The 26,845-nt window shown below is 34.3% G+C and overlaps 1 protein-coding gene across 1 annotated transcript; it reads left to right on the top strand.

Moving 5' to 3' along the window:
- Positions 1 to 306: 306 nt before the first annotated feature.
- LOC131606482 (dof zinc finger protein DOF2.4-like) lies at positions 307 to 2,202 on the top strand. The gene is made up of 2 exons (XM_058878706.1): positions 307 to 558; positions 806 to 2,202. The coding sequence occupies exons 1-2, from the start codon at positions 490 to 492 to the stop codon at positions 1,922 to 1,924; spliced, it is 1,188 nt and encodes a 395-aa protein (XP_058734689.1). The 5' UTR covers positions 307 to 489; the 3' UTR covers positions 1,925 to 2,202.
- Positions 2,203 to 26,845: the final 24,643 nt, after the last annotated feature.

The following is a 26,845-nucleotide window of genomic DNA, read 5'->3' as shown; positions in this document are numbered from 1 at the left end:
TGCTATTTCAATACATTTTTCATATAAAAACAATACAATAAGATAACATTAAGATAACATTATAAACAAACATGTGACACATATATTCTACACACATCTAATAAATATATTTCCTATTTGCTAACAAACAAAGACTGGTCAGCACTGACCTCTCTCTGTCTTACAACAGTACTTAAAATAGTCTCTAGCAGTGAGCATAAAAAAAAAGAAGCTTACCAGTTAAGAAACAGCACCTTCTCAAAACCCTAGAAAGCAACAAAATATATTAAAATAAACAACAACAACTCAAAAGAATTTATATATAAATACTCAAAACACCCCTCCTTTACTTTTGCTACACATTTCATCCTCCAAATCTTCTCAACCTCTTGTTTCTTTCTTTCCTTTCTTCTATCTGAAACTCATCACACTCACTCTCTTATCTTTCTTTACCTTGTTGATGTGATTTGGTTTTTCTCCATAAGAGAAAAAGATTCAAAGAGAGAAACCATGGTTTTTACTTCAATACCAGCAGCTTATCTTGATGCAGCCAACTGGCAGCAGCAGCAGCAGCAACAGGTAAATATATATATCAAGAAGGGTTTGAATTCAATTTGGTTCTTCATTTTGTTTCTTTGTGTAAAAGGAAACAATAATTCAAAAGATGAAAAGGAAAAAAAAAATATTCTTGTTACTTTAATTTTATACCTTTTCTTGAATATACCAAATATTTGATTTCTATAGTTATTAATCAATCACCTTTCTTGTTTTTATTATATCCTCAATTCATATATTTTTCTTCTAATTTTCTTCCTTTTGTCTATAGAATCATCATCATCATCAACAACAACCAGAAAACGGCGGTTCCGGTTCCGGTTCGGTCTCTCAACAACTTTTTCAGACACCACCACCACAAGCATCACAAACACAGCCTCATGGAGCTGGTAGCGCCGGCGCAATTAGGCCGGGATCGATGTCCGACAAAGCAAGAATGGCGAACATGCCTATGCCGGAGACGGCGCTGAAATGTCCGCGCTGCGAATCAACCAACACGAAGTTTTGCTACTTCAACAACTACAGCCTCTCTCAGCCACGACACTTCTGCAAGACTTGCAGAAGGTACTGGACGAGAGGGGGCGCTTTAAGGAACGTCCCGGTTGGGGGAGGCTTCCGGAGAAACAAAAGAAGCAAAGGAAGTAACTCGGCCAAATCTCCGGCGAGCTCCGATCTTCAAACCGGTAGTGCTAGTTCAACAAACTCAATCACATCTCATAACAACCACTCATCCGCCTCGGGCGATATATTAGGCCTTACACCTCAAATGTCATCATTGAGATTCATGACACCATTACACCATAATTTCAATAACCCTAATGAATTCGGAGGCGGCGATCTAGGGTTAAACTATGGATTTAGCTACATGGGAGGAGGAGGAGGTGGAGGTGATCTAGGAAGTTCTTTACTTGGTGGAAATGGTAACTCAATTTTATCTTCAACAAATGGTTTGGAACAATGGAAGATGCCTATGCCTATGGCTATGTCTATGCCTATGCCTATGCATATGTCTATGCCAATGACTCATCATCAACAACATCAATTTCCATTTTTGACCAACTTAGAAACTTCAAATGGAAACTTATACCCTTTTGAAGGAAATGTTCAAAACCATGAGATGATGATATCAAATAGTGCATACATGAGGCCAAAGGTAACTTCAACTTCTGGAATTATGACTCAACTAGCTTCTGTGAAGATGGAAGATAGTATCAATAGAGGCTTCTTGGGAATCACCAGCAACAATAATAACAATAATAATAACAACAATCAAGGAAGTGAACAATATTGGAATAGTGCTGTTATTACTGGCAATTCTGTAGCTAATTGGAATGATCATGTTTCTGGTTTTAGTTCTTCTTCAAATACTACTAGTAATAACCAGATGTAGAATTTCATAGTGTTATTGTGTGTGTGAAGTGAAGCTTCTTGTTTTGGTTAGTGTGGCTTCAATTTTAGTAACTTAAAGAGAAAAATTATCTTCTTTAGATCAACTAAAAACCCTAGGGATTTAGGTTTTCTTTATTTCTTTTTTTTGTAATTTTGATTTGTTTTTTATTTTTATATATGTTCTCTTTAATAGTTTTTAGTTTTGCTTTGTATGAGAAGGTTGAATATATTTATATAGTAACATTATGAGTTCAAAGGAATGAATATTATCAATATTTTGGGTTGAAGAATTTTTGTTTTGATTTAATTTGGTGGTATATTTCACATATTGTATTGTAGAACTATGATCATAAATATCATCATCTCAAGAAAATTATATTTTTATACACAGTTATAATATAAGGACTTAATATTTTACTGGAGTTTGTTAGGTTAAATTTTGGCTGTAATTGATGCGATAACATCTTTGATGAATAATCGTATTTCTATAAATATTATGTGAGTTTTGAGATATGTCTAGACTCTGATTCTGATGAACTTTCGATTCACTTAAATTTTATTAAAAGAAAAAATATATTTTAATTATATTTTAAATTTTCTGTAATATAAATATTTTAATTTTTTTTGTATTTTATTGTAATATTAAACCATAAACTTTTATTAATTAGTGTTATAGAGTTTAAATTATGGTCAAAGTAAGCTTTGACTAAGAGTTGTAACAACTTCTGCTTGGAAAAAGAGTAAAGTTATAGAGAAAAAGCTTTAGTAAAATACGGTTGTCTTTCTATCACTGTATAAATTTTAGATCTATATAGAAAATTATAAATACAGCAGCCTGAAAAGTGAGAATTTGTTCTGTTAAAAATTAAATGGAGTTTTCTTGTATTTTTTTTTGCCTTTTGTTAAGTTTGTATTTTTTGGACATGTGCTTTTTATGAAATAAAAACAATAGATGTAGGACCTTTGATTATATTTCAACTCTAAAAATGTTTGGCTTTATTATTTAAAATTATTATTTAATTAACGGTGAGTTATTATGCTTTAAAAGCTATGCAGATAATGTGATGGAAAACCAATACAGTATTTAGCTAATTAAGGCTCCTTTAGATCAGATTTTATAAAATTTATAAGATATGTTTTAGGTCTCCGGTATGGTTGTGAAGGGTTCTCATGGACCGAGAGGAAGTCTACTCTAATATTTAAGTTAGTAAAATCAGAGTTCGGGAACTTGCAATTGTATAATTAGTTGGTTTTTGGTACGAAGTAGAGTCATACTTATATAAGAACGACAGTTAAAACCCCTCTGGTGAACGCAGTGTCCTGTGCAGGTGACCGTTGAATGGATTCCAACGGTTGAGATAAGAGTTGTGTCTGAATTCAGTGCAAGGCTCTCTAGCGAGAATATATTTGTTTGTAAGTTTGAGTGGGTGAAGCTTTGGATTTTCGCGTTTGGTCAGTCTTATTGAACCGTTTGACCGATCCATAATAGATGCGCCCCAAATCCTTGCAATCGGACATGAAGATAGAATTTTTGTTATGGAATTTTTGAGACCAAACTCAAGGGAGTTTTGTTATGAAATGTCTTGTTTGTTAGAAGAACTCCCCAGACAAGGGGAAAGATCAATGATAAGTTGAGTGAGAATTAGGGGTCTTCGGAACTTGTGCATTAAATGTTTGTCGCATAACTAAAATATTATTTTGGGGAGGACTTCCACGTGGACTTATGCATCTAGGGTAAGGAGGAAACACCTTAGAGTGTTTAAGTATACACGAGTATTGTTATGAAATTAAGGCTAAATCCGGGTTATTGATTGTGCCTTTTGATACTCTTGATTCTTGGCCGAAGATCCTGATGCCACTGGTTGCCTTTATATCGACAAAGTGGAGTCAGTTGCTCTTTATTTCTTTCTTTGTTTTAGAGTGTTAATCTCTTCTCCTTCTTCCCCATTTTCCATTTCTCGTGACCTTTCATTTTCTTCGATCCCCTCTCTTTGTTATGAAGTACTTTTTGACACTCTATGGGTTCTGTTTGTCTATTCTTCGAAATCTACAAGTATTTCAAGGCAACAATCTACTTTTTATCATTTAAGTTGTTTGGTGTTCCCTTTTTAGGTATGGCTGATCTAGAAAACCTGGGTGTCTCGATCATAAAATTGGTCAGTGAGGACAAACCTAGTGACGCATCTTCTCGAATTGGAGAAAAAGTGATGGATCTGGTAGGTTTAAAAGTGTCATTCGATGAGATTAGGAATCTGGAAGTATATTTTGTAGAAACTAGGGGGCTTCCTAGTGTTAGGAATCCATAAATAGAAATTCTCGAAGTAAGAGGTTCTTTAGTTAGGAACCTAAAGACTAACACTGATGCGGATTGGGAAGAACCACCCACCGAAATTGACATTAAGGAATTTACCCGACGGTTCTATTTCTTATCCTTAGACTTGCGAAACCCATAATATGTAAAGTACTTTAGAAATGAACGAAAAGCTTAAACTATATTAAGGCATATAAGAGTGTTTTCGGATGTGACCCTACTAATAGTGAAGTCAGTTGATGGAAAGAATCACACTCAGATGACCATACATATAATCGTTATTTTTATCTATTGATAGCAATGCAAAAAAGATGCGATAGGGAGAGCGAAATAATGAGATCCCTAAGGATGTCGAGTAACTCCTTTAAGAATATTAAGAAACATTAGCGACGAACTCCAATTTTACGGAAAAGCAAACTTTTGACAAATTTCATACATATGTAGGTCCTTCTTCTTATTGGAGGTGTTCCACCCTGACGGAAACAACACACTATACACTCGAGTATCTCTTATCCCAAATGGGATTTAGTCATATGGGGTTAGGCTCTATTTCAACGACTTTGAGGTACCAGTTATTAACTATCTAGGAAGTTCTCTCGCGACTACACCCTGTGAGTTAGGCATCTGTAAAAGTTTTTCAATACTTGTATGAATAAAATGATAGTTTCCCTACTTTGATGCTCTTATTCCATCTCTTCGAATTTCAACAAACTTCGGCCAAGTTAGATCGTGGTCAAGGGTTGCTCTCATTTAGGCAGGGCAAAATTTTTTTTGAGGTGTGTATAAGTATTCTCATTAATTTCAAATATAGGTATTAGTTAGTCATCCCTCTTATTCACTCATCTCATGAGAGTATATGTGATATTCAGGTCGGGAACCATTCAGCTCCATCCTCGATGTTCCAATCTTCTTCAAGATATAATGACAAAATTTCAAAACTTTGGCAAGAAAATCACATTTTAGCAGGACAGTGGTCATACATATATAAGCACGGTGACCTATCTCAGGAAGAAAATATTTGAAGAATAAACTCATCGCATTTTGGGAAAGTCTTTGATTTGTTTACGATGTGACCATTTCCTTCCTTTTCCCCTTTGTTGGACAGATGCCACATCCAGATTCCATTGTAAATATTTGTTTATGCAACAGGTCCCTGATAGGTCGGCACATATAGTTATCAATTTATCATGAACATTGTGGTATTTTATCTTGAGATGAACACTAGAGGCAACCGTATTAAGGGTCATTAAAAAAGACCTTCTTAAGATGCACTTATAAACACTATTACAAGATACTATAAGGAATTAAAAGTCCATTATCTTAGAATCTCTTCATTCTTCCAAATGTAACCATCAGTTCTTTAAATCCACCAATGCAAGTCACTAAACTTATGAATGCCAACGAATCCATGCCCATTAGGGTGAGAGTTTATCCTTCTTTTAAAGATTTCAACGTAAATAATATTCTATGAGCTTCCCCCCATCAGAAAGAATCCTTGATACGTGGTAATTGACCATGTTGACTGTGATCACTAGTGGAAAGATCTCAATGGGAATAACACCTACCTTCTCATTGTACTTAAAGCTCAGGATGGGCCTCTCCTACTTCTCATCAGCCAACATCTCTCCTTATTTTCATCTACTTTCACCAGTTCTACGATATTCCTCTTCACAGTCCCTTTTGATGGTATCTTCGGGCACAAAAAATCTCCCATGATGGAAGTTATGAAGTTAATACCTCAAATGACAAGATGTTATGAATGGTCATTTCCCCCTTTGAACTTTGACTTCCTCTTCACTGATATCCTTGCTCTTACTAGAATCCTCCATAACCTGAATTATTTTCCTTCGTGGCATCTTGCCTCGACGGTGAGTTTATTTTTTTCACGGGGAACCGCTTCATCTTCTAGACTTTCTGGGGGAGTCACTTCATATTTTGTAATCATATTTCTTCTTTTCCCCTTGGGTGTATATTCTTAAACTCCCCTTCTTAATCATCTTCTTTATGGTGTACTTCAAGTGAACACGCTCACCAGTATTATGCACATGGCTCTTATGGAAATGGCAGAACTTCGACTTGTCTTCTTGTGCAGATTCTTTCAAAGGGTAGAAATACCTTACCTTGGCCTCCTTGAATTTATTGTTGGCATATTCCTTTAATATCTTTTCTCTCGAATTATTTAACAATGTGTACTACGATATTATTTAACAATTCTTGTGCATGCCATTATCTACGTCCTCTCGATGTGTGTTGTTCCCTTGATTTCCACTCATTGGGTTCCCTGGTCCTTTTGCTTCTTTCCACGTCTTTGACCAATGCGTTTCATTTGTATCTAGTGATGTAGTCACTCATGCACTCTACGCCCTTCAATCCTAACTTTTCATGGAACATGGAGTCTGTCTTTAACCCCTTTTTTAAAGATCGAACACTTCATACTATCATTTGATCCCTTACTTCCATGATTACTTTAGTGAATCATTCAATATATTTATTAAGTGTTTCCTTTTTTATGGTGGATCCTACTAATGATGATTATCATTTTTGGCTGACGTTTTCTCTAAGTGAATTATATTGTGAAATCGTCATATAAACTTATTGGATTTGTATAGTTTACTATGCTTAAAAAAAGGAATGGTATGTAATGGAACTAAGGAGAGAACTCCCGAATGAAGATTGGTCGCCCAAGGAGTCCTTAGTGTAATAGGTCTCCCAGAGCACATAAATCTTGGTGGTAGCCTAAAGAACATTGCAGACCATCTAATTAGAATTAAGCCTAAAACCAGTAGCCCGTCGCAGGTAATAAACATAGTTTTTGATGTGGATCAAGAGAAAATAGACGAGTAATGTTAGTAGAGGGGGGATTGTTTCTCCAACGATTAAAGGAAAACTAGGTCTCCACCGATCCATGTTTTTGGGATTGGAATGAGAAAATAATTCTCTATCTTTCTACCATGGGCCAAAAGGATCTTCTAAAAAGGTCTCGATCCCAGAATCGAGAGGAGGATCAAGAAATTTCCCTGAAATACACAGAGAGGTATCTTACATTCCCTAAGTGAGTAAGCCTACTGCAATACCACTTACCCTAAACACAGAAAAATCTTTTAGGAACATAGTTATCATTTTATTATACTTTCAACAAATTGAGTTCCTGCCCAATGTAAAGCCTGGTAAAACAAACTTGAGCCACACTCATCTTCGACTCACAAGTTGCCTCGGTCATCTTCTATGCATGGTGATAGGGGAGGCATTGTGAGATCCACCAAAGAGGTCACATCCTTTTACACCATGACTTGAGGGTTTGTAGAAGGCAAAAAATCCACCTCCTCTCGATACGTCATGTTATTGGATGGCTTGCCTTCCAACCCCACGCCGAAGTTAGGGAAGAAGTCAGAGTCAGAAATAATTTTCTCTAGAAAGAATGTCCCTGATAAAAATCCTCATGGAAATGACTATATGGTTGTCACAATGCAATGTCACGATTGGGATATAAAGTGAGTACTGATTGAACCAGGAAGCTCAACATATGTATTGTTTTAGGACGCATTTGAAAGGCTCTAGTTTGATCCAGATGAAATTCGGGAATTCCAAGGTTCGTTAATCGGGCTATCAGGAAAACATGTACAAGTGAAAGACTAAATAAATTTCAAGACATTATTCGGGATTAATGAGAATGCGAAGATGATCAAGGTCAAGTATCTTGTGGTATACACCTCTTTTTCACACAACATCATCATAGGGAGGTATGCCCTCATTCTTTTTGGATCCTCCTTGTCAAACTTATACCTAAGTATGAAGTATCTTGTCCCTAATGGGTAGGTTGGAATAATCCGAGGTGATCAAAATATTTCCTAAGAATGCTATCAGTGTAGCCTTAGGATAAGGAGGGCAGAGATGGTCGCGACCGCCATTCTGCAACCAAATGCGCAAGGAGAAAATTTTGTAAACTTCGAATACAGGATAGACCCCGAGAAATAAATACTAACGTCCATAAAGGACATGGAGGAGATCTAGATCGGGCCTCATGATTTACAAACCACCAAGATAGGTAGCTCCTCGGTCAAAGCCTAAGAATAAGTGTTAATCACACTACTTAGGAGAAATATTGATTTATTTACTTGGGCCTCTTCGGACATGTCGGGTATAGACGCTAGGGTGGTTTGTCATCGTCTCAACATAAATCCTGTTATAAAGCCTGTGGCACAAAGAAAGCTTAAAGTTAGCGAAGAGAATATGGCAGATATCGATGAGAAGGTTGAGAAGTTGAAAGTGTAGGGTTCATAACTGAAATCAAATAGCCAACCTGGCTAGCTAATGTGGTCCTAGTTCGAAAAACAATAAATAAATGGCAAATGAGCGTCAATTTCACTTATCTGAACGTGGAATGCCCTAAAAATCCATATACATTACTCAACTTTGACCGATTGATCGATGATTCCTCGGGTTATAAGACCTCGAGCTTCATTGATCCCTTTTCCGGTTATAACCAAATAAAAATGGAACCTTTAAACGCGCTCAAGATGGCGTTCATGTACAACCATGGCAATTACTATTAAAATGTCATTTTGTTTGGATTGAAAAACACGGGTTCCACATATCGAAGTCTAATGGATGTAGTGTTTTGGACCAAATAGAGCACAATCTAGAGGTCTACATTGGTAATATGATTGTCAAAACCCCTGAAGAAGCAAGTCATTATAAACACTTGAAAAACATCTTAAAGTTAGCCTAAAGATACAACATACATCTGAACCATGCCAAGTGCTCCTTTTGGGGTTCAATGAGGCAAGTTCTTGGGATTTATGTTAATGAGAATAAGGATTAAGGAAAATCGTGATAAATGTTAGGTAATCATTGACATGTGAAACCCCTTCATTATCAATGATGTTCAACAATAACAGGACACTTAGCCACCCTATCTTGTGTTTATTTCCTGTGCAAGTGACAAAGCATTTCACTTCTTTGCCACTCTAAAGAAAAATGAGAAGTTTGAGTGGATAAATAAATGCAATGAGGCGTTCACATAATTGAAATACTTTATGGAAACACTGCCCATTCTAGCATGCCTTGAGGTATGCACGCCCTTATACTCATATAGTAGAAAGACAAGAGGGACTGTCGATCTACTTCGTGAGCAAGGTATTCAAAGGCGCTGAGGAGAGATATCAGAAAATTGAGAAATTGGTTTTCACTGTCATTACTAATTTAAGGAAACTCAAACCATACTTCCAAGAGCATCATTTGATGGTCAAATCAAATATCACATCCTCCGAATCCTAAAGAAACCAAATCTGGCATTCATGATGGTATCTTGGTCAGTTGAGCTATCTTAGTACGGTGTCTATTTTGTGCCCAAGGGAAGTATAAAATCTTAAGTGTTATCATATGTCTTGGCAGAATTCAATTTGCTTATGGACGATGAGATCCCCCACTATGGACACTATCTATAGATGGAGCCTCGGATCTAAAGGGTAGTGGCATCAATATAGTGCTGGAAAGCCCAAACAACCGTCTCTTAGAGAAATATCTTATATTCAAGTTCAAAGACAATAACAATCAAGCTGAGTGTGAGGTACTCATTTTTGTTATGAACCCCGTCATTGAAATGGATGCTTTGAGTTTGAAATCCTGAAGCAAATCACAATTGATTGCAAATCAAGCTATAGGAGAATGTCAGGCGAAGAAGGCCCATCTGATCAAATATGCTGCAAAGGTACGATAAATATCTAATCGTTTTAATTTCTTATAAGTGATATATGTGACATGGGAACAAAACTCTTGAGCATATTTCCTCTCAAAGCTCACTAGCACAAAGAAACCCAATCCTAATCATACGGTTATACAAGAAAATCTAGTCGCCCCTAGTATTGCAAAGAGTAAATCAACGTCGTCGATTAACGTCGTCGATTTCGCTCAACCCTCATGTTGGATGACGCATATAATATGTTATCTAACTATACATGAGTTACCCTCAAAAGAGGTGGAGGTAAAGAAGATAAAAATGATAGCGACAAAATATACCTTAGATCTAGAAAACCATGTGCTAAGATGTCTAGACGAGGATAAGATCTCCTTGTTCTTCACAGTAGTCCATAGAGGGATGTGCGGCAGGCAGTCACATAAGTGGGTGATCCCTCGCCCACAAGCTATTGAGGTTGGTCTATTATTAGCCTACCCTAATGAAAAATAGTGCAAAATTTGTCAGGAAGTGTGACAAAAGCTAGAGGGATTCGAAGTTATAAAAGTTAACGAAGACTGAATCGGTAAAGAAACGGTTGTAGCGACAAAACAAAAGAAGTCTGATAAGTCTGACGTAGATTTTTGTGAGAATAAAGAGATGATTATCATAAACGGAACCACTATTTTGGAGTAGAATAGAAAATCGGCAGATCGTTGATGAAATCCATTGTGGAAAGTCTCGTCATGGTGGTACAGGTCTCCAATGAACAAAGATTGAGGTGTACCTTCATGGTTAGCGCTCAATGCTCAAGTCATTGAAGTCATACGTAAGAACCTACAAGTATGTAAGAAATTTTGCCTTAGTGTGGCACGAAGTCATAATTATATAAAAATGACAGTTAGAATAGTCCTCAATGAGAGGGAGCGTTGGATGGTTTCCAACTGTTGAGATAAGAGTGGTGTAGAGTTAAGTGTAGGTCACCCTAGTGAAAGTTCGATATATCATTCGTCAGTTTGGAGTGGATGGAATTTTGGATAGGACCATTTGTGTGACTTTTATTATCCATTATATGCGATATTTGTTATTTAAAATAAATAAATGATACTGAAATATTTTACTATAGTATTTTGGGGGTGAGAAAGAAGAATATTACTGAGTGAGTAATTCTCAATCCCAATTGTATGATGTTTTTTTTTTTTTAATTTTTTTTTTATGGTGGTAACCGATGCTAATTTGACTATGTTTTCTTATCGTTGGAGCGTGATCTTGGCATATCCAATTCTTTAGATTTTTTAAAGTAATTTATATATACTTTTTTTTTTAAATACAGAACTATGTATGCATGCATCGACCCAATCAAGAGAGTACATATAATCCACTTAAAAAGTTTGTAATTGTCATGTTTCTTACAAAATGATGAAAAACAAGGACACATACTATCTATTCTGTCATAGAAAGTAGTAAAAAATATTCAAGGACAATATCTTTAGTTCTAAAATCTATGATGTTGGATTTCAGATGAAAACAAATTATTGTGATGTGAAACCTTTTGCAGCAAATATCACTCAAGGTATCTTCACTACTAAGAATTTCTCTTAGTTTGAGAAATCCCACTTATTATTTTTGAAGTAGTACTATCTTTGTAAAAAATATTTTTTAAAAATAATGCCACATTTATTAAGAAAAAATTAATATAATTATTGGGAGTCATATCTTTTAAGTTTTTTTAAAAATAATTTCATAGAAAAATATAAATAATTCAATTAATTGTTAATTTTAGAGAAAATAAAAGAGAAAAAAACAAAGCAATTTAAATTTATTTAAAAAGAATATAATTTTAAAATAAAATAAATAAATAAAATAAAAACAATTTCAATTGATTTTTAATTATAGCGAAAATGAAAGAGAAAAAAATAAAATGCAATTTAAATTTATTTTAAAAATAATAATTTTCAAATAAAATAACTAAATAAAATAAAAACAATTTCAATTGGTTGTTAATCATAGAGAAAATGAAAGAGAAAAATTAAATGAAATTTATATTTAAGTTTAATTTTAAAAAATTATTTTAAAATAAAATAATTAAATAAAATAAAGTTCTTTCTTTCTTATAGTTTGTAAAAAAAGAAATTTAAATATATATTTTTAAGGGTGGAACAAAATTACTCTTCAAAATTTCTTAAGAATCAACTATTCTTTAAAAAAATATATATATATACCACTTTTCAAAATATTGTATTCATAAGTTTTCATAAAACTTTTAATTTTAAGTTTTTAAATAGTGCCCTTAAGCATTCATTACTATTTTCTTTGTTTCTTATAGTCAGTGTATTAGTATTACCTTTTTTTTTTTTAATTATTAGAACTTAATTTTAATCTCTACTAAAAAATGGTGCAATTTTTTAATTTTTTAAAAGTAAAAATTGAATGTTACAATAATAAAAAATACATGATAAAAAATATTTCATTAAATTTTACTAAAAAAATAATATCAATCTTAAGAGCATATGCAATTTCTAACGACAATATTTATTTTATATTTATATATTATTGTAAATAAGTTGTTGATATTAAATAAATTAGCAATTTAAAACAAAAAATTTGTTTTAACACATTACTTTTTACATTTTTAACTATAAAAAAGTTGTTTAAGAAACATTTAAAACATATTTTTGAGAAGAAAAAAAACATAATATTACAACTACTTAATTTGTATCGCATCATTGTCAAAGAATGTCTATAACATAGAAGCATAGTCAAAGAACAAAAGACTTTAACAGAAATAAATCTGCCAACAGTTTCACACTGCCACAAACAATAAAACACAAACTGTAACAAATTGAAATTAATTATGAAATTTATGTAACAAAATCATGTAGTACTGTCCCAACCCAACAACGACCATTTAAATTCCTACAACACCAACCAACCACGCTCCCAAGCGCGTGAGAATCGCATCTGTGTCAAAAGAAAACAATCCTTCACTTTGTCAGTATAGTTTGGACCATAGACATCGCATCTTTGTTATTGGTTACAGTGATTGGATACTCACTTGCTTGCACGCGCCTCAATGTAGCATTGGAATTTGGAGCTTTGAACATTCTAAATTCAGATATGCATGTAATTTGTAGTTTGTGTTACACTGTTTCTTTTTTTCTAATGGTTTGCGTCCAAGTGAAGAATGTAAGATACCTTGGAGATGTTACTATTACTGCGGTTTGCTTTTTCTTTATTTGTACAAATTGTACTATTGTGAGTGTTCTCATTCAATGGTATGGTAACCAAAATGGAAACCCTAGTAGGATGATCTAGGTCTATCCAATTTTGATCAATGGTTTATATTTGATTGGTTATTAACCTTTGAATTTGAGCGGTTTAATTTTAGTCGGCCACTTCACGAAGTTTGACTGTGACTATATTTTATATAAAATTTCAGTTTGTTTTTCGTGACTGTGAAGATATTTTAGAAGAAAAATTTAGTTAGTTTTTCGTGACTGTGAAGATATTTTATAAAAAAATTTAGTTTGTTTTTCGTGACTATGAAAATATTTTATATAAAATTTCAGTTTGTTTTTCGTCTTCGATGATTTTTTCACTAGTACGTTTTTATTCACTGAAATAGTATATAATAAAAATTTTCAAAATAAAAGGTATTTGTAAACTTCTTAGATTATATATCAAATTTCATTTGATTATTTAATTAAATAAAAAGAGAAAATTGTAAATAAAGAAATTTAAAATAAGAAAAAATCTACACATAATACATATAAAATTAAAAAGAGTGTAAAATAGTTCTTTGAATAGACTATCTTGCCTCTATCGAACTGACCCAAGTGCTGACGAGTTTTATTACCAATCTAAAAAGCACGAATTAAATATATGGTCTCGAAGTAGTATACAAGTATGATTTTATATGAATATTTCTGGTTGACACTCATATTTTATTTATAAGATAAAATTATTTTTGTCAGAATGATAAAAATAATTTATAAATTTTTTAATGGTCGACATTTATATCATATTTTTAAGATAAAATTATTTTTGTTACAAATTATTTTTCTTGATCGACACTTCTAATGTTGAATTTCTTAAATAAGTAATTTATATCTAAATAAAAATAAATAAACTTAAACAAGTGTCAGAATTATGTTTAAAATTGTAATGCAATTAATTTAGAGTTAATATGTATAAGAGAAAATAGAAAGTGAAACTCAATAAATAATAACTAGAATTACTATTAATAATACATATTTACTATTTTTCAATATATATTTAATATGTGTGTATATATCTAGATATTAAAAAAGATGTTAATAGAAAAATAAATTTCAATATTATAACAAAGATACCCTTTAGGAGTATAACAAAACAAAGACATCTTTTATCTTACAACAAAGATATTGATTGTTACCAACTAAAAACTTTTGAGTCAAATTGAATTTCAACTATATAACAAAAAAAAAAAAACTATTTAAATTTTAATCTACCCTACTAGTATATCTTAGTGCTTGGAATATTAATACTCAAAATAATATAATGAAATATAAAATAGTGACTATGTAGGGTTTGATCTTTTTGAAAGTTCCTCTTGATCCACCCAAATAGTAAAATAACGACAAAAAACACAATAGTACAAAGAGTATACATTTATACAAAAGAGGAAAATATACTTTTCATGTTTATAAAATTTGAAAATGGGATTGGCTATGTTGAAAGAAAGGAATCTTTGTCAAGGTGTTTGAGGTTGGTATGTATGCTTTTGATAGAACCAAAGATGTCTTACCAAGAAGGAATAAAGCATATTCAAAACCTAGAAAAAGAGATACTAACATCTCTCACCTTCACTCACGGTTGGTCGGTCTTTGAGTGAGCATAATCTAGTTATTAGTGTGAGTTGTAATAATATTGTTTGATTTGATGCTATAGTTTTCACTTCTTTTGTTGTTGATTGCATGAAAATTTCATTGAGCTATAATGGGAACATATAATGTGGGATTTGAAGAACTTGATCCCGAAATTGTCGTTTTTTTGGAATTTGGGTTTCATGATTATTTTGTGTTCTTTATGGGGTGAAAAGATTTGGAATTTGAGGTAACCTAGACCAAAACTTAACAAAATAAGTAAAAGTAAAACCTTGTATTAATGGAAAAAGTACTAAATGGAATTTCAAGAGGGCTCGGAATTCCAAGACAAAAATAAATTGATAAAGAGAGAAGAGATAGGTTTCATATAACTCCATTTGTAAATTTTGCTTATATTTTCAAAAGTTGTTATAAAAAATTATAAATGAGTTACAAGAGAATGAGTAGTAAAGTTGTTGTTTCACACACAACATGTGAATCAAAGACTTGATCATATAAATAACACTATTACAAAATGTAGATTTTTTAAGGTACTTTCACCTCGACCATATTATCTACCGTAATAAAATCAATTATTTAGAAGCTTTTTTTTCCTTTCAAGACACATTTCACCACAGTCAAATTTTCCAACCGTGGGAAAATATTACTTTTATTTATTATTTTAAAATCAAAATAAAGATACATTTCACCACGATCATATTTGTCAACCGTAGGAAAATGTCTCTCTCAGAGACACATTTTAAATCCCAACGCATACAACTTAGTTTTCATTCATTTTTAAGACACTTTTATGTTGCAATATCTTCATTCATTTTTACTATTTTAAAAATCTTGGCATTGAAGATTAATGTCAAGGTTCAAGTATATTATTTATTTGATAAAGCGAAACTTGACATTAATCTTCGAAATAAGTTTTTAAATATACTATTTTAGTATCTTCAAATCATAAACTTTCGGAGTCAGTGATACAACAATGCAACAAGAATGGAAGATGAAGTTTTGAAGTAAAATGAGTAAGGTTTAGTGAAAAGCTAAATGAATGTGTTGAGCCTTTATATATACAAATCTCACAAAACATTTCCCCACATTTGATAAAACTAGTTGTGGTGAAATGTATAAGCTGAATGAACGTGTTGAGCCTTTAAATATAGGTAAATTTGTAAAATATTTTCCAATGATTGATAAAAGTAATTGTGGTGTAATGTATTATGTTATCACCAGAATTTTTAATAGTAACCGTGATGAAAAATATTCCTATTTAATTAAAACATAACAAGTTAAAGTTTGTTTCCCTCGTAACAGAACAACGCCCTAACGAAAACCCTTCAGATTATAACTACTCCCGAACGAAAACCAATTTTCACGGATATCAATTTTTCTTTAACCTCCATCATATCTGATACAAATCAAAGGAAGGAAAGTATAAATCACAAGAAGGTATCACAAAACTCAACTCATTGACTCTTCTTCTTCACCTTTACGGTACGTGAAGCATTTCACCATTATTCGTGTCACATTAGTGTTGTTGTTATTGTTATTTTTGAGACCCTAAACTCTAGAGTTTAAATGTTGAATGTTGTTGTGTTTTTGTTGTTTATTATTATATGTTGTTCTGATTAAGAGTGAGATTGAGATTGAGATTGTGTTGTTGAGAATATTATATGTTGTCGTTGTTGTATTATTGGTATGACTTAGCAATGTTTTATTTGTAAAAATGTGACTTAGTAAAGTTGTTGTATTGATATTGTTATTGTGTTGTTGAGAATGTTGTTGTTGTATTGTAATGATTTTACAAGCATTTGATATGAATTTCAGAATGTATTATGGATTGTAGATGGATGAAAGCTAATAGATTAAGTTTGGTGAATGAGAAAGGAGATCTTGAATTCGCAAAAAGATAACTTCTGGACAACAGTGGAATCTTTTATTATCCTTGTGTTATCTATGGGAATTTCAAAAAAATTGAAAAAAAGTAATATAGGATCACCTATGTTGTGATGAAATTAGTCAAAATTATACAATATGGATGTGACACGGTGAAGGGGATAAAAACTAAACTGCGACATCACAAATACATAAAGTCGATGTAGATATGGATGATCAAACAGAAGATATAATCTGTGATATTTGAGAAGATTCTTTTAAGAAAACACATATGTATGATACTTTATGTAGTGACAAGGATGAGGCATTATATAACGGGTGCATAAATTTTACATGATTGTCTGTGGTGTTAAAATTGTTTAATCTAAAGGAAAAAATGGATGGACGGATAAAAGTTTAATTGCTTAAATTGCTAAAAGAAATGATTTCATAAGGTAACAAGTTGTTGGACCGTAGTTATAAGGCCAAGAAGATATTGTTTCCAATGATTTTGGATAATATCAAAACACATGCATGCCATAATAATTGCATATTATACTAGAAAAAGTATTAAAAATTGAATCAATTCTCGAAGTGTGGGGAGCCACGTTATAAGATGAAGGACATAAATGGTGATGACTATGACGATGTTAGCAAGAAGAATCCTCCTGCAAAAGGGTTATGGTACCTGCCAATAATTTCAAGGTTCAAAAGAATTCTTTCTAATGTTAATGGTGCAAAGAATATTAGGTGGCGTACAAATGAAAGAAAATTGTGATGGAAATTTTTTTCATGTAGCTGATTCTTTGCAATGGAAGAAAACTGATTTGTTGTATCCAGATTTTGGCCATGAGCCAAGAAACCTTAGGCTTGGAATGGATGGAATGAACTCATTTGGTAATATGAGTATTAACCATATTTCATGGCATGTTCTTCTCATGATTTACAACTTTTTTTCATGGTTGTGCATGAAGTAAAAATATATGTTTTATCTATGATGATTTCGGGGCCAAGACAACCAATAAAGGACATAGATATTTCTCTAATTCCATTAATTGAAAGTTTAAGAGTTTTGTGGTAGGAAGAAGTTAATATTGATGATGCGTATTCGGGTGAGAAATTTAAGATGTGTGCCATGTTATTCTGCATAATCAACTACTTTCCTATATATGGTAATTGGTCTAGATACAACGTCAAGGGACATAAATAAAATTTCTAATACACGCTCCCATCATCTTCAGTATGGAAAAAAGACGATTTATCTTGGGCATTAGAAATTCATAAAACTAAATCATCCATATTGTATATTGCGGTAGGATTTTAATGGAGAGCATGAGTTTGATATCACTCCCAATCCTTTAACTAGGGGCAAGTTTATAAACGACAACAACACATTAATGTTGTCTTTGTAAAGGAACAAAAAGGACCCATTGAGAAAAATATATAGAAAAAGAGGTCGGTGTTCTTTGATCTTCCATATTAGTCTAGCCTCGATGTAAGACATTGTCATGATATGATGCATGTAGAGAAAAATGTGTGTGATAATTTGATTGGAACAATTATAAACATTCATGGCAAGAAAAAAGATGATAATAATTCTCGTCTATATATGGTGACGATGGGTATACAATAAGAGTTGGATCCATAAGAATTAGGAAAAATAACATATTTTCCCCCGCACGTCACACTCTATCTTAAAAGAATTAAAGTTTTTGCGAGTGTTTGCATGGTATTAAAGTTTCCCAAGGCTACTCATCAAACATCAAGAAACTTTCATAAATAAAAGATCTCAAGTTACTTAACTTAAAATCTCATGATGAACAACTTCTACTATGGGTTATCTATGGCATCTTACCAAAAAATATAAGGGTAACTATAATCAGATTGTGCTTATTCATTAATGTTATATGTAATAAAGTATTTGATCTAAAAATTAGATGAACTGGAAGGTGAGGTTGCAATAATATTGTGAAATTGGAGATGTATTTTCATCCATCAATTTTTGACATTATGGTTCACTCAAGTATTCATCTAGTTAGGGAAATCAGATTTTATGGTCTAGTTTATTTAAGGTGTACGTATCTAATAGAACTTTACATGAATATCTTTAAAGGGTATACGAAGAATCATCATCGTCCAGAATTTTTTATCTTTAAAAGTGTTGTGAATTCAATGCCAAGAACAAAGTATAATACAAGGGAAGAATAAAGGACAAGGAAGAAGAAGAACACAAGAATTGGTTATAACTGCTATTCTTTTACTTTCTCTTAAAACAAGATTACAAGTTTACAAGAATAACAAATAACCTCTCTCACCCTAAATTAGGATTTGCAGCTTAGCAATGATGAGAGACTAGTATGCTATTTATAATAAAATCTAACATACTAACTAATGGGATTTTTCAGCAAGGCCCATTACACAAGCCAACTTAATACACAAGCTAACTTAACAAATTAGGGTTTAAACACTAAAACCTAATTTAACATGCTAACCACCCTAGCATCTTCGACATCTGCATGCTAGACCCATCTTCGACTACAACATGCACACTTCGACACCAGCATGTGAACAACCTTCGACTTCATGCTTAACTCTGTCGAACTGTCGAAACAAGAAGCTACCCTTCAGCTATACTAGAGTTCGATCCAATATCTCACAAATCTCCACCTTGGATCTAACTCTACAACATCAAGGGAACAAACTAGCTTTCTTCATGCAGCTTTATCAACTGCATACAGTGGAAAAACTTGCAACTCGGCAATGTCTTGGTGATCATATCAGCAGAATTGTCTTCAGTCGAAACCTTCAGCACTTGGACTTCTCCACGCTCGATTACTCCTCTGACGAAATGCAGCCTCACATCAATGTGATTAGTTCGCTCATGATAGGCTGAATTCTTCGACAGGTGTATTGCACTTTGACTTTCACATTTAACAGTGATACCTCGACCTTGAAGTTTCAACTCCTTCGCAAAACCTTCAAGCCATAATGCTTCTTTCACAGCTTCAATTAATGCAATATACTCCGCTTCAGTGGTTGATAGAGCAACAACCTTCTGAAGAGTTTCTTTCCAACTAATTGTTGTGCCAAACATAGTGAAAACATATCCAGAAATAGACTTTCTAGAATCCATACAACCTGCATAATCAGAGTCGACATATCCTTCGATTGCTGCTTTACTATCTTCACCCAAGGCTCCACCATAAATTAAGACTCTGTTCAGAGATCCATTTATGTACCTTAAAATTCACTTCAATGCTTGCCAGTGAGCCTTTCCAGGGTTCGCCATGTACCTGCTTACAAGACTTACTGCATATGCTATGTCGGATCTAGTACAGACCATAGCATACATCAAAGAACCAACTATATTAGCATATGGGATGCTATTCATATAGGCTCTTTCAACATCAGTATTGGGACACTGATCAATACTCAGCTTGAATTGAGGGTTTGTTGGAGTCACAACTGGCTTCGAATTCGACATACCAAATTTTTCGAGAATCTTTCGTAGATATGCCTCTTGAGATAAGCATAACTTCGACTTCTTTCTATCTCTTCGAATGTCAACTCCAAGAATCCTGGAAGCAGCTCCCAGATCCTTCATATCGAACTCCTTATTAAGTTCAGCCTTCACCCTCGTCACATCTTCAACATTGTTGCTTGCTATAAGAATATCATCCACATAAAGCAACAAAATAACAAATGAATTACCAGGTCGAAATCTGAAGTAAACGCAGTGGTCGAACTGACTTCTAATGAAACTTATGCATGCCATGAACTTGTCGAATCTCCTATTCCACTGTCGAGGAGATTGTTTCAGCCCATACAAAGATCTCTTTAACTTGCACACATAATCTTCCTTCCCCTTTTCGACATACCCTTCAGGTTGCCTCATCAGGATCGTTTCATCTAGATCACCATACAAGAACGCAGTTTTCACATCCATCTGTTCTATTTCAAAATCGAACTGTGCCACCATGGCAAGCAACATTCGAATGGACCTATGCTTCACAACAGGAGAAAACACATCATTGAAGTCGACACCTTCTTTCTGAGTGAAACCCCTTGCAACTAACCTTGCCTTGTATCTTTTCGATGTCACTCCTTCAATTCCTTCCTTAACTTTGAAAATCCATTTACAGCTGACTAACCTTGCCCCAGCAGGTTTCTTGATCAGTTCCCAAGTATGATTATCATGAAGAGATTTCATCTTATCATCCATGGCCTTCAGCCATTCAGTCTTATTTCGACTCCTCATAACTTCCTTATAGTCTCTAGGTTCTTCGTCTAGAACCTCACTTGCAGAGATTAAGGCATAAGCTATAAGATCTGCATATCCAAGTCTCTGAGGTGCCTTTATGACTCTTCTCGACCTATCTCTCGACAATAGGTAGTCATCGTCAGTTTCCTCAACTTCCTCAGCATCTTCTGCTTCTTCTTCGACTTCATCAGGGATATGCAATTCAACATCAACATGCTTCACCTCAACAGGAATCTCTACCTGTTCCAGCTCTTCGTCAGATGTTTCTGTACTTCGACCAACATCATCAGTTTTCTTAAAAGCCATTTCAGCTTCATTGAAAACTACATCTCGACTGGTGATACACCTCCTGTGACCTGGCTCTAGACACCATAGCCTATAAGCTTTGACTCCTTCAGGGTATCCCATGAACATGCATTTCAGAGCTCTAGGTTCGACCTTGTCTTGCCTAATGTGAGCATAGGCTACGCAGCCAAATACTCTCAGTTTGTCGAGATCTGGTGGATGTCCCGACCAAACTTCTTCAGGTGTCTTCATATCTAACGTTGTCGAAGGACATCTGTTTATCAGATATGTTGCTGTTGAAACAGCCTCAGCCCATAACACCTTCTTTAACCCCGCACTAGTCAACATGCATCTGACTCTCTCCAAAATAGTTCGATTAAACCTTTCAGCTAAACCATTTTGCTGTGGAGTACCTGCAGTAGTTCTATGCCTTGCAATACCAGAGGTAGCACAAAAACTGTCGAATGCCTCATTGCAAAATTCAAGGCCATTGTCGGTTCTCAACCTCTTGACCTTTCTGCCAGTCTAATGTTCAACCAGAGTCTTCCAACTTTTGAAATTCTCAAAATTTTCATCCTTAGTCTTCTGGATGAATACCCATAATTTTCTGGAATAATCATCTACTATGGATAGAAAATACCTTGCTCCTGAATGTGATGGACACCTTGCAGGCCCCCAAAGATCAGCATGGATGTAATCAAGGGATCCACGTGTTCTTTGTTTGCCTTTGTTGAACTTCACTCTGCAAGATTTTCCAAGTACACAGGGTTCACAAAACTTCAGCTTTTCGACTTTGTCTCCACCAAGCAGATTTTGTTTCCCTAATTCGACCAGACCCCTTTCACTGACATGGCCCAATCTCATGTGCCAAATTTCTGTTTTCGACAAAGGTTTCGTGGATGCAACATTTGTCGAACCACTTACAACTTCAGCCTCAAGGGTATACAAGCCTTGTTTCTTCACGCCTCTCAAGACTTCCTTCGAACCCTTCATGACTCTTAGGATACTTTTCTCTCCATGGAAAACATATCCTTTCTTGTCGAATTCACCAAGAGAAAGCAGATTTCTCTTCAAATCAGGAACATACCTGACTTCAGTCAACAACCTTATTGACTCATCATGGAGCTTGAATCTCACAGATCCAACACCTGCAATCTTGCAAGCCTTGTTGTTTCCCAGCAATACTGATCCACCATCTTGATCACATAATTCCTCGAACAATTCTTTGTTTGGAGTCATGTGCCAAGTGCAACCTGAATCCATAATCCACTCCTTCTTAGAGTCACTGCTTGAAACCACAAGAACATCAGATGATTCGAAATCATCTTGAACAATGGCAGCGTTGCCATTATCCTTACCTCCATGATATTTCAGGCGTTCAGGGCACACTTTTCTTGTGTGACCCTCCTTCTTACAATGGTAGCATCGAATGCCAGATGCTTCGCCACTGTAAGTCTTCGACTGGCTTTTGCCTTTCTTCTTGTCGAACTTACCATCCTTTCGTAAGAGTTTTCCTTTAACGGCCAAACCTTCACCAACAGTCGAAGGTTTATGCTCCTTTCGTTCATTCAAGTCCTTAGAGTACAAGGCTGATTGAACTTCTTCAAACGTCAGGGACTCCCTTCCATACAAGAGAGTTTCTTTGAAGTGAGCATGTGATCGAGGCAAAGAACATAATAGTAACAGCGCTTGATCTTCATCATCGATCTTCACATCAATATTTTCAAGATCAAGAATCAGCTTGTTGAACATATCCAACTGCTCAGCTAATACTTTGTCTTCAATCATCTTGAATGAATACAAAGCTTGCTTCAGGTAGAGTCGATTTACCAGCGATTTGGTCATATACAAACTTTCAAGTTTCACCCATAACCCTGATGTCGTCGTCTCCTTTGATACCTGCCGGAGAACCTTATCACCAAGGCTCAACAAAATTGCGCTGTGTGCTTTCTCGATCATATTCGTCTTCTCCGCTGCCGTCAATTCTGCATTCATGGCTGCCTCTCCCTTCAACGCTTCCAAACAACCCTGCTGAACCAGTAGGGCTTTCATCTTCAAGCGCCAGAGACCAAAATCATTCACTCCGGTGAACTTTTCAATCTCATACTTTGTTGAAGGCATCTTCTCCACGCTCACCGCACCAATTTGTTGTGAATTCAATGTCAAGAACAAAGTATAATACAAGGGAAGAATAAAGGACAAGGAAGAAGAAGAACACAAGAATTGGTTATAACTGCTATTCTTTTACTTTCTCTTAAAACAAGATTACAAGTTTACAAGAATAACAAATAACCTCTCTCACCCTAAATTAGGATTTGCAGCTTAGCAATGATGAGAGACTAGTATGCTATTTATAATAAAACCTAACATACTAACTAATGGGCTTTTTCAGCAAGGCCCATTACACAAGCCAACTTAATACACAAGCTAACTTAACAAATTAGGGTTTAAACACTAAAACCTAATTTAACATGCTAACCACCCTAGCATCTTCGACATCTGCATGCTAGACCCATCTTCGACTACAGCATGCACACTTCGACACCAGCATGTGAACAACCTTCGACTTCATGCTTAACTCTGTCGAACAGTCGAAACAAGAAGCTACCCTTCGGCTATACTAGAGTTCGATCCAATATATCACAAAAAGGAACATCAAAAATAAGTTGTTGAGTTATGTTCGAATTATTTGTCTGAAACAGACTCTAAAGGAATTTCAAAGTCTCATCGTGATGGAAGATATGAAGTTAGAGGTACTTAAGGTTTAAATATTAAGTCAATAGATTGGGATGTATTTCTTTAAGCACATCTGTACATATTGAATAATGTTGATGAAGTTCAACCTTACTTATCTCTTCACAAAAGACTTATCAAGGAAAAATTCTCCCAAATGAGTGACAAGTGGTTGTTAAAAAAGCATAACAAGAGTTTGATAGATTGGTTTACTGAAAGGATTCTAATGAATGGAATGCACCTGAGACAATTAAATGGGTTTCATACAGACCTAAATTTAATGTAGTAACTTGGATTGCATACGACATTAGTAAATTATCTTTTTATACAAAAATAATGGATGATTATAGTATAATGAAAAATAGTAGGGTATGGTTGAGGCCGAGTCCATGTACTTCTCTAGTTCCAAATTTAAGAATTCTATAATGAAATCTAGACCGTAATTTGGGATCATTGAAGAGATTCAGAGAGTTATTATGTTGTATTTAAAGTGCCTTTATTTGAATTCAAGTGGGCTGGCATTAACATTGGTGTACAATTGATGATTTCAGATTCACATGGGTTGACCTTGGTAAGGAAACTTATATGATCGAACCATTCATCATGGCTACCCAAGCAAAACAAATGTTTTATGTGACTGGCCCTTCTGACAAAAGATGGTAAACTATTCTCTCAGGAAAACGTATTCCTCATGGTGATGAAATTTAAGATTTAAATTTTGATATTCATGAGACCCCTTATTTCGTAACACATATGTGTACTTCATATGAAGAAGTTGATAAAATGATGTACAATCTATTCGTTATAATCATGAAGAAGGCATGTGTGAAAACTAAAAAGTAAATATTTTTTATTGTTTATTAATAATTTATTATTTGTTATAATTTCTAAGAATTTATATATGTGGGGCAACAAGTTTTATACTAACAAGTATTATCATTTGAAACTATAGAAATTTAGAGACAAGACACCGAAAGACGTCTAGTCATATTGCGCATCTTGCTTCCTTTAGAATAATGAATCAAGTGCACAATAATTTTGTATGTTGGCTATTTACTTGTTTGATATAATGATGTATAAAATGCATGTCATTTTGGTTTTAATGTAATAATACATATTTTTGGTTTATAATAGTTTCCATTTTAATTTTGATTGAAAAATGCATTATTGTTGTGTTCTTATTTGTTCTAAATCTAAAAAATACAAGTTATAGTAATAAGATTTATGTAAAATCAAAAATTTATATTAAAAAAAATATCTCACCACGGTTCTATCAACGGTGATGAAAAGTAGCACGCTGTGAAGTTTTAAATATCAATTAAAATTGTGCTATCTAGTTTATTACCACAACCAATAGCTCATAGTGGAAAGTATCTCATTTACCATCACTCAATTTGTTACCACGGACCATCACCCGTAGTGATATCATTATTCCAAAAACATACTTTTTGTAGTAGTATGATTCAAGCTTTATCCAAATCGAAGCCGCACTTTTCTCCCATGCAAAATCTCTTAGAACTTTATCCCTAAGGCACAAGATAATGGAACTTCTGGCCTTATCCTCCATATTGGTATTCACTACATCTGTTAGGCGTGAAGGCATCGATGCATCACCCTTTAATGCTTCAATTCACTTCTATTGAGTTTATATTTCTTGCATATTCACTTTCCATAACCCAAAATCGTTGTCTTTGAAAAACATCTTGATCATCCATTTTGAACTCATGATGCTCACTTGTAAACAAAACTCATTTTCCACACGATGGACGCCACTTGTTGTGAATTTTAGAAATTTGATGTGTGGAAAAATACAAGCTCAAAGTGTTTAGAAGTGTTTCCCAATTCCCCTTAGATATCTCTACGGGTTTTCTAAATTTCAAGAACACATTCTTACAAATTTACCCTTGTCTCTCTAAGATTACCACTAGAATTCTCAAACCATTTTCTTTGTCTTAAAATATAAAGTTTTATAGGTATTGAAGACAAGAAGAATATATATAATTGGTGAAACCTATAACAAGTCCAAAATATAACATATAACCAAACAAATCCATAACCCACAATAACAAAGCTCAATACATGTGAAACGAGAAAAATATATCCGAGCTCCAACCGACTGAAATCATTCGCCAAACTCATATCCACTTTTGTAACACCCCGATATCCGCTGCACGCATCAACCGTGTCGACCAACCGAGCATGTTACCGGCTTAATCAATAATCCCCCCTAGGTCCGCTTATCGGCTGCCTAGGAAATATTGTTTTTGCCTCCCGCAGGAATCGAACCATGTACCTAGGGGTTAAGTACATATTCATAGCAATTCCTGCTACCACTTGAGCTACTAGCTCAATTGGTAGCATGGTTCGATTCCCACGAAAGGCAAAAAACTCTACTAGTGAGGGGGGTAGAGAAGTTCGTGAGGTAATAGTGCCGGGAACGCCGAAGGCTCGGGCTGTTACATAAAAAGGCGCCTTTTAATGTAACACCCTGGATTTCCGCTTACCCCGCAGGGCTTCCGGCCTACCAAGCATGTCACCAGCCACTGCAAGCCTCCCATTGCACCCGCCCCACCACCAACCTAACTTTGTGTTGGCTCCACTACTAGTATCACTTTGCACCGACTACACCGCCAACCTCACTCTACACCACTAAGCCAACTCTGATGTCAGCCACCCCCGCGGCTATGTCGTCTTTGTCGACTTTCATACTGATTTCTAGTTTTTGCAATCTCAAAACATGTTTATTTTCTCTTCATCACTTAATATTTTAATGCACACTTCAAAAATCTCTACCTTGACTTGAAAACATGGTGATGTTAATTTATTTATCATTCCAAAATCTATTAACCAATTTTTATCAAGTAAAAGTATATCTTAAACCTTGATCTTGCCATTTCCTTTCATTTGCTTCCAAACACCTGCTTTTGCTT

The sequence above is a fragment of the Vicia villosa genome, linkage group LG5, assembly GCF_029867415.1.
Source record: "Vicia villosa cultivar HV-30 ecotype Madison, WI linkage group LG5, Vvil1.0, whole genome shotgun sequence".
In the NCBI taxonomy this organism is placed as follows: Eukaryota; Viridiplantae; Streptophyta; class Magnoliopsida; order Fabales; family Fabaceae; genus Vicia; species Vicia villosa.
This window is presented reverse-complemented; position numbering and strand designations above follow the sequence as displayed.